This window comes from Salvelinus sp. IW2-2015, unplaced genomic scaffold (assembly GCF_002910315.2).
Source record: "Salvelinus sp. IW2-2015 unplaced genomic scaffold, ASM291031v2 Un_scaffold4458, whole genome shotgun sequence".
Taxonomy (NCBI): domain Eukaryota; kingdom Metazoa; phylum Chordata; class Actinopteri; order Salmoniformes; family Salmonidae; genus Salvelinus; species Salvelinus sp. IW2-2015.
The window spans coordinates 28,253-40,473 of NW_019945728.1; the positions used below are offsets into that span (position 1 = coordinate 28,253).

The 12,221-nt window shown below is 44.2% G+C and overlaps 1 protein-coding gene across 1 annotated transcript in view; it reads left to right on the forward strand.

Moving 5' to 3' along the window:
* Positions 1-11,652, forward strand: part of LOC112077324 (E3 ubiquitin-protein ligase Topors) — a 31,994-nt gene extending 20,342 nt beyond the window's left edge. Inside the window, exons 8-9 of the mRNA XM_070441643.1 lie at positions 4,392-5,860; positions 10,677-11,652. Coding sequence (XP_070297744.1) covers positions 4,392-5,860; positions 10,677-11,652 — 2,445 coding nt within the window. The remainder of the gene's footprint in view (positions 1-4,391; positions 5,861-10,676) is intronic.
* The last annotated feature ends 569 nt before the right edge of the window (positions 11,653-12,221 follow it).

Genomic DNA, 12,221 nt, shown 5'->3' on the forward strand with positions numbered 1-12,221 from the left:
TAATATATATATATAGCATATATATATATATAGAAGAGATAGATATATAAATAGAGATAGAGATATAGAATATATATAGAGATATAGATATAATATAGAGATATATATAAAGATATAGAGATGATAAAGAGAGATATATATATAGAGATATAGATAATATATAGAGATATAGATATATATATAGAGATATAAAATATAGAGATAATATAGAGATATAGATATATATAGAGATATAGATATATATATATATAGAGATATATATAGAGATAGATATAGAGATATATATAGATATATATATATAGAGAGAGAGAGATATAGAGGATATATATATAAGAATATAGAGATATATATATAGAGAGAGAGATATAATATATAGAGATATAGAATATATAGAGATATTATATATATAGATATATAGATATATAGAGATATAGATAGAGATATTATATATATAGAGATATTATATAGAGATATAGATATATATATAGAGAATATATATATAATTATAATATAGAGATATATAATAGAGATATATATATATAGAGATATAGATATATATATGAAGATATAGATATAGTTGATTATGATAGAGATATATATATATAGATAGAGATATAATATTATATATATATTATTATATATATATCTATATATATATATAGAGATATAGATGTGATATATATAGAGATATAGATATAGAGATATAGATATATATAGAGATATAGATAGAGATATAGATAGGATATAGATATAGAGATATAGATATAAGATAGATATAGAGATAGATATAGAGATATAGATAATTATACAGTGCCTTCAGAAAGAATTCAGATATCTGACTTTTTCACATTGTGTTAGGTTACAGCCTTATTCTAAATAGATTAAACAAATTTTCCCCTTAATCAGAGCAAAAACAGGTTTTTCAAAATTGTTAATTTATAAAAAAATAAAAACTGTAAATATCACATTTACATAAGTATTCAGACCCTTTACTCAGTACTTTGTTGAAGCACCTTTGGCAGCGATTACAGCCTCGAGTCTTCTTGGGTATGACGCTACAAGCTTGGCACACCTGTATTTGGGGAGTTTCTCCCATTCTTCTCTGCAGATCCTCTCAAGCTCTGTCAGGATGGATGGGGAGTGTCGCTGCAAAGCTATTTTCAGGTCTCTTTTAGAGATGTTCGATCGGGTTCAAGTCGCGGCTCTGACTGGGCCACTCAAGGACATTCAGAGACTTGTCCCAAAGCCACTCCGTCGTTGTCTGGCTGAGTGCTTAGGATCGTTGTTTCTGTTGGAAGGTGAACCTTCGCCCCAGTCTGAGGTCCTGAGCGCTCTGGAGCAGGTTTCATCAGGGATCTCCCTGTACTTTGCTCCGTTCATCTTTCCCTCGATCCTGACTAGTCTCCCAGTCCCTGCCGCTGAAAAACATCCCCACAGCATGATGCTGCCACCACCATGCTTCACTGTAGGGATGGTGCCAGGTTTCCTCCAGACGTGACGCTTGGCATTACGCCAAAGAGTTCAATGTTGTTTCATCAGACCAGAGAATCTTGTTTCTCATGGTCTGAGAGTCTTTAAGTGCCTTTATCAAACTTCAAGCGGGCTGTATGTGCCTTTTACTGAGGAGTGGTTTCCGTCTGGCACTATTACCATAAAGGCCTGATTGGTGGTGTGCTGCAGAGATGGTTGTCCTTCTGGAAGGTTCTCCCAGCTCCACAGAAACGCTGGAGCTCTGTCAGAGTGACCATCGGGTTCTTGTCTACCTGCCTGACCAAAAGCCCTTCTCCCCCGATTCTCAGTTTGATTGGGCGGCCAGCTCTAGGGAAGAGTCTTGGTGGTTCCAAACATCTTCCCATTTTCAGAATGATGGAGGCCATTGTGTTCTTGGGGACCTTCAATGCTGCAGAAATGTTTGGTACCCTTCCCCAATCTGTGCCTCGACACAATCCTGTCTTGGAGCTCTACGGACATTTCCTTCGACCTCATGGCTTGTTTTTGCAGTTACATGCACTGTCAACTGTGGGACCTTATATAGACAGTGTGTGCCTTTTCAATTAATTCCAATCAATTTAATGTACAACAGTTGGACTCCAATCAAGTTGTGGAAACATCTCAAGGATGATCAATGGGACAGGATGCACCTGAGCCATCATTTCGAGTCTCATAGCAAAGAGTCTGAATACTAATGTAAATAAGTTTTTAGATCTGTATTTTTTTTTTGCAAAAATTTCAAAATAACCTGTTTCCGCTCTGTCATTATGGGGTATTGTGATGTCATTATGGGGTATTGTGATGTCATTATGGGGTATTGTGATGTCATTATGGGGTATTGTGATGTCATTATGGGGTATTGTGTGTAGATTGATGAGGAAATGTTTTATTTAATTCAATTTAGAATAAGGCTGTAAAGTAACAAAATGTGGAAAAAGTCAGGGGTTTGAATACTTTCTGAAGGCTCTGTATAAGGAATACAGTAACATTTCCCAGTATGTTATGGTATAGCCCTCTCTAAGCCCAGTTCTCCTCACCTCCTTTCAGACTGCCTCTGCTCTTCCGGGGGCTAGCGGTGGCCTCTGTCCCGCCTCTCCCCCTCTCCGCCTCCCCTGCGCTGCCCCTTCTCTCGCTCCCCCCTCGCCCCTTCTCTCGCGCTCCCGCCTCGCCCCTTCTCTCGCTCCCCGCCTCGCCCCTTCTCTCGCTCCCCGCCTGCCCCCTCTCTCTCCGTGCAGAGCTGGATGGCTCCCAGGAAGGGTCTTCCAGATGCCGTGTCTTATATTTCCTCTTTCCTCCCGGCTTGTCGGAGCGTGGGGAATGTCGGGAATGCTGTTCTGCTGTAGAGAGATGGGACAGGGAGCTGGAGGAAGAGAGGCTGTCGGAGCGTGGGGAATGTCGGAATGCCGTCTGTCTGCAAGACAGAGAGATGGGACAGGGAGCTGGAGGAAGAGAGGCTGTCGGAGCGTGGGGAATGCCGGTGTTCCCCAGGAGATTCTGGTCCTCGCTGGCTACTCCGGGATAAGGACGGGGAATGGAGAGGACGCAGTTTTCCGGACTAAAAGAATATTCCTGTTAGAATATTGGGACCTGGCTGGTTCGTACGGAATCCTTTCTCTCTCTCTACCCCGTTCCTCTCACTTCCTCCACTGTGCTCTCTCTCTGTGTTTGTCTATAGGAGCCTCTGTCGTGGGAGTCTCTTCCTTTCTCCTTTCTCCTTTTCTCCCGCTCTCTCGCCAGTCTCTTCCGGCGCCGTTCCTGGCTGCTGTCATCGCTCCGTACGGACACGGGGCTCCGTGCTGACCAGCCTCGTGTCAGAACTCCTGACCGGCCGGACCGTGACCACACGCTCGCTGACCGATGTCTGCTTCTAGACCGCGACCCTGAACACGACCGTTCTCGCTGTCTGCCCTCCCTTCTCTCCCCTAGAGGGCAATAAGAGGAGTCTCTCTTCTACCTGCTCGCTCTCTCTGTCTTGATGTCTTACTCCCACTCTCTCTCCCCTCTCCCTCTCTCCTCCCTGTCTCTCCCCCCTCCTCCCTGTCTCTCCCCCCTCCTCCCTGTCTCTCCTCCCTCTCCCTGTCTCTCTGTGCTGGTGTTTTTAAACAGAGAGATGGGGGAACTGGAATGGAGAGGGGAGGGATAACGAGAGAGAGAGGGGTTAACGCTGTTTGTTGAACAGTCTTCTCCTGTTTCTCTCCCTCTTCGTCTGAGGGGTCAGAGGACAGTTGACCAGTTCAGGAGTTCTCTCAGCCATGGCTTTTACAAACCCTACTATCATACATTGTTCCCCCTCCTCTTTCCTCTCCTCCTCCTCACCCTTCTCCATCTCCTGCCGCTGTCCTGTCTAGCAGAGGATTCTGATTAGCCCCCGCTGGACCAGAGTCCGCCCCCTGGGCTGATCGACAGCGGCGATGGGGGACTGGGACGGCTCAGCTGTAGAGTAGGAGGGTCCTGGTGTTTTCATCCTGCAGATTGGCCAGAGCCTCAAGAGTCGCTCTTGTCCTCCTCCGCTCCGCTCCGCTCTCCTCTCTCCCTCCTCCTCTTCTTCCTAGATAACAGACAACATTTCCTGAGGGAAATATCTTATCCTCTTCCTAGATAGACAGACAACATATTCCTGAGAGGGAAATATCTTACTTCCTCTTCTAGATAAGACAGACAGACATATTCCTGAGGGGAAATATCTTACTTCCTCTTCCTAGATAGACAGACAGACATATTCCTGAGGGGAAATATCTTACTTCCTCTTCCTAGATAGACAGACAGACATATTCCGAGGGAAATATCTTACTTCCTCTTCCTAGAAAAGACAGTGTCCCCTCAGGAATATGTCTGTCTGTCTATCTAGGAAGAGGAAGTAAGATATTTCCCCTCAGGAATATGTCTGTCTGTCTATCTAGGAAGAGGAAGGAGGGTCGGAGGGAGAACGAGAGAGACGGCCGGTGTCGGTAGCAGGAAGTAGCGCTCTGAGCCAATCTGCTTGGGACGATGAAACACCAGGACCCTCCTACTCTACAGCTGAGCCGTCCCAGTCCCCCATGCCGCTGTCGATCAGCCCAGGGGGGCGGGACTCTGGTCCAGCGGGGGCTAATCAGAATCCTGCTCAGGACATGACAGCGGCAGGAGATGGAGAGAGGGTTGAGGAGGGAGGAGAGGAAGAGGAGGGGGAACAATGTATGATAGTAGGGTTTGTAAAAGCCATGGCTGAGAGAACTCCTGAACTGGTCCAACTGTCCTCTGACCCCTCAGACGAAGAGGGAGAGAAACAGGAGAAGACTGTTCAACAAACAGCGTTAACCCCTCTCTCTCTCGTTATCCCTCCCCTCTCCATTCCAGTTCCCCCCATCTCTCTGTTTAAAAACACCAGCACAGAGAGACAGGGAGGAGGGGGGGAGAGACAGGGAGGAGGGGGGGAGAGACAGGGAGAAGGGGGGGAGAGAGTAGTGGGAGTAAGACATCTAGACAGAGAGAGCGAGCAGGTAGAAGAGAGACTCCTCTATTGCCCTCTAGGGGAGAGAAGGGAGGGCAGACAGCGAGAACGGTCGTGTTCAGGGTCGCGGTCTAGAAGCAGACATCGGTCAGCGAGCGTGTGGTCACGGTCCGGCCGGTCCAGGAGTTCTGAACGGAGCTGGTCAGCACGGAGCCCCGTGTCCGTACGGAGCGATGACAGCAGCCAGGAACGGCGCCGGAAGAGACTGGCGAGAGAGCGGGAGAAAAGGAGAMAGGAGAAAGGAAGAGACTCCCACGACAGAGGCTCCTATAGACAACACAGCAGAGAGCACAGTGGAGGAAGTGAGAGGAACAGAGGTAGAGAGAGAGAAAGGATTCCGTACGAACCAGCCAGGTCCCAATATTCTAACACAGGAATATTCTTTAGTCCGGAAAACTGCGTCCTATCCCATTCCCCGTCCTTATCCCGGAGTAGCCAGCGAGGACCAGAATCTCCTGGGGAACACCGGCATTCCCCACGCTCCGACAGCCTCTCTTCCTCCAGCTCCCTGTCCCATCTCTCTACAGACAGACAGCATTCCCGACATTCCCCACGCTCCGACAGCCTCTCTTCCTCCAGCTCCCTGTCCCATCTCTCTACAGACAGACAGCATTCCCGACATTCCCCACGCTCCGACAAGCCGGGAGGAAAGAGGAAATATAAGACACGGCATCTGGAAGACCCTTCCTGGGAGCCATCCAGCTCTGCACGGAGAGAGAGGGGGCGAGGCGGGGAGCGAGAGAAGGGGCGAGGCGGGGAGCGAGAGAAGGGGCGAGGCGGGGAGCGAGAGAAGGGGCGAGGCGGTGAGCGAGAGAGGGGGAGAGGCGGGACAGAGGCCACCGCTAGCCCCCGGAAAAGCAGAGGCAGTCTGAAAGAGAGGTGAGGAGGACTGGGCTTGGAGAGGGGCTATACCATAACATACTGGGGAAATGTTACTGTATCCTTATACAGAGCCTTCAGAAAGTATTCAAACCCCTTGACTTTTTCCACATTTTTGTTACTTTACAGCCTTATTCTAAATTGAATTAAATAAAACATTTCCTCATCAATCTACACACAATACCCATAATGACATCACAATACCCCATAATGAACATCACCAATACCCATAATGACATCACAATACCCCATAATGACATCAAAATACCATAATGACAGAGCGAAACAGGTTATTTTGAAATTTTTGCAAAAAAAAATACAGATCTAAAATACTTTATTTACATTAGTATTCAGACTCTTTGCTATGAGACTCGAAATTGAGCTCAGGTGCATCCTGTTCCCATTGACCATCCTTGAGATGTTTCCACAACTTGATTGGAGTCCAACTGTTGTACATTAAATTGATTGGACATTAATTGAAAAGGCACACACCTGTCTATATAAGGTCCCACAGTTGACAGTGCATGTAACTGCAAAAACAAGCCATGAGGTCGAAGGAAATGTCCGTAGAGCTCCAAGACAGGATTGTGTCGAGGCACAGATCTGGGGAAGGGTACCAAAACATTTCTGCAGCATTGAAGGTCCCCAAGAACACAATGGCCTCCATCATTCTGAAATGGAAGATGTTTGGAACCACCAAGACTCTTCCTAGAGCTGGCCGCCCAATCAAACTGAGTAATCGGGGGAGAAGGGCTTTGGTCAGGCAGGTGACCAAGAACCGATGGTCACTCTGACAGAGCTCCAGCGTTTCTGTGGAGCTGGGAGAACCTTCCAGAAGGACAACCATCTCTGCAGCACACCACCAATCAGGCCTTTATGGTAAAGTGGCCAGACGAAACCACTCCTCAAAAAAGGCACATGACAGCCCGCTTGAAGTTTGATAAAAGGCACTTAAAGGACTCTCAACGCATGAGAAACAAGATTCTCTGGTCTGATGAAACCAACATTGAACTCTTTGGCCTGAATGCCAAGCGTCACGTCTGGAGGAAACCTGGCACATCCTACAGTGAAGCATGGTGGTGGCAGCATCATGCTGTGGGATGTTTTTCAGCGGCAGGGACTGGGAGACTAGTCAGGATCGAGGGAAAGATGAACGGAGCAAAGTACAGGGAGATCCCTGGAAACCTGCTCCAGAGCGCTCAGGACCTCAGACTGGGGGAAGGTTCACCTTCCAACAGGACAACGATCCTAAGCACTCAGCCAAGACAACGCAGGAGTGGCTTTGGGACAAGTCTCTGAATGTCCTTGAGTGGCCCAGTCAGAGCCCGGACTTGAACCCGATCGAACATCTCTAGAGAGACTGAAAATAGCTTGCAGCGACACTCCCCATCCATCCTGGCAGAGCTTGAGAGGATCTGCAGAGAAGAATGGGAGAAACTCCCAAATACAGGTGTGCCAAGCTTGTAGCGTCATACCCAAGAAGACTCGAGGCTGTAATCGCTGCCAAAGGTGCTTCAACAAAGTACTGAGTAAAGGGTCTGAATACTTATGTAAATGTGATATTTACAGTTTTTATTTTTTATAAATTAACAATTTTGAAAAACCTGTTTTTGCTTGATTAAGGGGGAAAATTTGTTTAATCTATTTTAGAATAAGGCTGTAACCTAACACAATGTGGAAAAAGTCCAGATATCTGAATTCTTTCTGAAGGCACTGTATATATATAATTCTATATCTATCTCTATATCTATCTTATATCTATACTCATATCTATATCTCTATCTATATCTCTATCTATATCTCTATATATATCTATATCTCTATATTTACTCTATATATATCTATATCTCTATATATATATATAATATATATAATATAATATATATATATATTCTCTATTATATATATATCTCTATCATATATCTATATCTCTATATATATCTAATATCTCTATATAATATAATCTCTATATATACTCTATATATATACTATATATATATCTCTATATATATCTATTATCTCTATATATATATATCTCTAATAATATATATATCTCTATTATATCTATATATTATATCTATATATATCTCTATATTTAATATTTAATATTCTATATCTCTCTCTCTAATATATATTCTATATATCTATATATCTATATCTCTCTCTTCTATATATATATACTATATATACTTCTATCTATCTCTATATATATTCTTATATATATATATATCTATTCTCTATATATATCTATATCTCTATATATATCTCTATATATACTATATCTCTATATATTATCTATATCTCTATATATATACTATATCTCTATATATATTCTCTCTATCTCTCTAATATCTCTATACCCTATAAATATCTATATCCTATATATACTATATCTCTTTCTATATATATCTATCTCTCTCTCTATATATATATATATATATATATATCTATATCCTATAATATATATCTCTATATCTTATATATATACTATATCTCTATATATATTATCTCTATATCTCTATAATCATCTATATCTCTATATATATATAACTATATCTCTATATATATCTATATCTCTATATATATATCTATATCTATATATCTATCTATATTCTTTATAATATACTCTATAATACTCTCTAATATATATATCTCTCTATAATATATATATATATTTCTATATATATATCTATATCTCTCTATATATATATCTATATCTCTCTATATAATTATATCTCTAATATATATATATATCTCTATATATATCTATATTCTATATATATATCTCTATATATATATATTATCTCTCTATATATATATATATATATTATATCTAATCTCTCTATATATATATCTCTATATCTCTATATATTTATCTATATCGCTATATATATTATATCTCTATATCTCTATATATATCTATATCTCTTATATATATATCTATATCTCTATATATATATCTATATCTCTATATAATTCTATATCTCTATATTAATCTATATCTCTATATATATATCTATCTATATCTATATACTCATAATATATATATATATTCTCTATATATATACTCTATATCTCTCTATATATATCTCTATATCTCTCTATATATACTATACTCTCTATATATCTCTATCTATTCTATATATATCTCATCTACTATATATTCTATATCTATATCTCTATATATATATCTATATCTCTATCTATATATCTATATATATCTATATCTCTATAATATATATATATATCTATATCTCTCTATATATTTAATCTCTATATCTCTATATATATATCTCTATATATTTATATATCTCTATATATCATATCTCTAATATATATCTCTATATATATATCTGTTTGTCATTCAATAATTATGATATGTAGGTTAGTCTATGGTCTCTATCTACTTTAGACCAGAGCCCTATGGTAGTGCACTACTTTAGACCAGAGCCCTAGGTATGTTCTAGCTATGTAGTCACTATTAGACCAGAGCCCTAGGTAGTGCACTACTTTAGACCAGAGCCTATGGTAGTGTACTACTTTAGACCAGAGCCCTATGGTAGTGTCACTTTAGACCAGAGCCCTATGGTAGTGACTACTTTAGACCAGAGCCCTATGGTAGTGTACTACTTTAGACCAGAGCCTATAGTAGTGACTACTTAGACCAGAGCCCTATGGTAGTGTACTACTTTAGACCAGAGCCTATGGTAGTGCACTACTTTAGACCAGAGCCCTGAGGGTAGTGCACTACTTTAGACCAGAGCCCTGTGGGTAGTGCACTACTTTAGACCAGAGCCCTGTGGGTAGTGCACTATGTAGGGAAGGGTATTCACCTCTGACCCCACGAGGTCCAGAGCCCCTGATTTCTGTTTTACCTGATAATAATTGCACCCACTGGTGTCCCAGGTCTAAATCAGTCCCTGATTAGAGGGGAATCACCCACCTGGTGTCCAGTCTAAATCAGTCCCTGATTAGAGGGGAATCACCCACCTGGTGTCCCAGGTCTATATCAGTCCCTGATTACAGGGGAACCCCCACCTGGTGTCCCAGGTCTAATTCAGTCCTGATTTCAGGGGAATCCCCCACCTGGTGTCCCAGGTCTAAATCAGTCCCTGATTAGAGGGAATCACCCACCTGGTGCCAGGTCTATATCAGTCCCTGATTACAGGGAATCACCCACCTGGTGTCCCAGGTCTAAATCAGTCCCTGATTAGAGGGAATCACCCACCTGGTGTCCCAGGTCTAAATCAGTCCCTGATTACAGGGGAATCACCCACCTGGTGTCCCAGTCTAAATCAGTCCTGATCAGAGGGGAATCCCACCTGGTGTCCAGCTAAATCAGTCCCTGATTAGAGGAATCACCCACCTGGTGTCCCAGGTCTAAATCAGTCCTGATCAGAGGGGAATCACCCACCTGGTGTCCCAGGTCTAAATCAGTCCCTGATTAGAGGGAATCACCCACTGGTGTCCCAGGTCTAAATCAGTCCTGATTAAGGGGAATCACCCCCTGGTGTCCCAGGTCTAAATCAGTCCTGATCAGAGGGGAATCACCCACTGGTGTCCAGGTCTAAAGTCCCTGATTAGAGGGGAATCACCACCTGGTGTCCCAGGTCTAAATCAGTCCCTGATCAGAGGGAACAATGTAAAAAATGCGATGGAACTGGCTTAGAGGTCCAAAGGGTAGTTTGAGGGGTTGGGTGCTATTTGGTACACATCCACTGTTTTTTTTATTCCTAACAAATGTCTCCATTAGTGTGTTCTGACTAGGTATGTCATTTCTGACTGTGTCTGTCTTTGTCTTTGTGTCCGTCCCCAGTGGGAAGAAGAGGAGACGTCAGTCCCGCAGCCCCAGTGTTGAAATCATCTATGAAGGGATGACTGTGACCGCTGCTAGCCCCTTACGACCCAAACACAACCACAAACGCCGCGGCAACCACCGGAGAAAACAGCGTCACGACCACGCCCTCCAACGCTCTCCCGTGGTCATCACCATAGACAGCGACAGCGACAACAAACACRCGGTCCAAACGACCACGCTGGAAGATGACGGCGCTCTGGATTTATCCGACCGTGCCACGGTCGATTTCTCCGACCGTTCTTTGACCGTGCCTGGTCTTCCACTAGGCGACCACAACAACCCGGACATGGGGGTTGATATCAGCGATTTAGCGGTCGATATTCTCGACCGTTTTCTGAGCGTTTCGGACCGTAACTCGGACATTGACCRCGATGACGTCATCGACCGTAAAACTAATGTCGACGACGACTGTGTGGTTGACGTTTCTGTCAACGTCAAGGACCGCGTTCTGAACACAAACACGAATGCGATCGACCGTCCCCAGAACGTGGGCGGCCATGTTCTCCCCCAGGTCAATCTTAGCTGTGACCCTGGGGTCGCGACCTCTGACTCTCGTCTCCTAGCGACCATCCTACAGGACCTGGAACACATCGCGCTCCCTAACCTGTCCTTTTTCCCCAACCTGAACCCRAACCCTAACCACAGCCGTAATTCAACCACACCGGACCACAGTGAAAACGCCAGGCCGGCCAGAGAGACCACGCCGACTCCTTGGTCCTCTGAGAGAGAGAACGCCAGGCCGGCCAGAGAGACCACCCCGACTCCTTGGTCCTCTGAGGGAGAGAACGCCAGGCCGGCCAGAGAGACCACACCGACTCCTTGGTCCTCTGAGAGAGAGAACGCCAGGCCGGCCAGAGAGACCACACCGACTCCTTCTTGGTCCTCTGAGGAGAAACGCCAGCGGCCAGAGAGAACACCGACTCCTTGGCTCTGAGAGAGAAGAACGCCAGGCGGCCAGAGAGACCACCCGACTCCTTGGTCCTCTGAGAGAGAGAACGCCAGGCCGGCCAGAGAGACCACACCGACTCCTTGGTCCTCTGAGAGAGAGAACGCCAGGCCGGCCAGAAGACCACACGACTCCTTGGTCTTGAGAGAGGAACGCCAGGCCGGCAGAGAGACCAACCGACTCCTTGGTCTCGAGGAGAACGCCGCCAGAGAGACACACGACTCTTGTCTCTGAGAGAGAGAAGCCAGGCCGGCAGAGAGCAACGCGATCCTTGGCCTCTGAGAGAGAACGCCAGGCCGGCAGAGAACCACACGACTCCTTGGTCCTCTGAGGGGAGAGACTAACTTCAACAGCCCTGTTTCACCTACAGCCAATCACTCTCTGAGTTTCTGAATCATTCAAGACTACCATCTGCCAGTCCTATATCTCCTGTAAGGCACCTGAAGTCCTATATCTCCTGTTAGGTCACCCTGCTAGTCTATATCTTGTAAGTCTCTGGCCCTTAGTCCTATATCTCCTGTAGGTCCTCTGCTAGTCTTGTAGTCACTCTGCTAGTC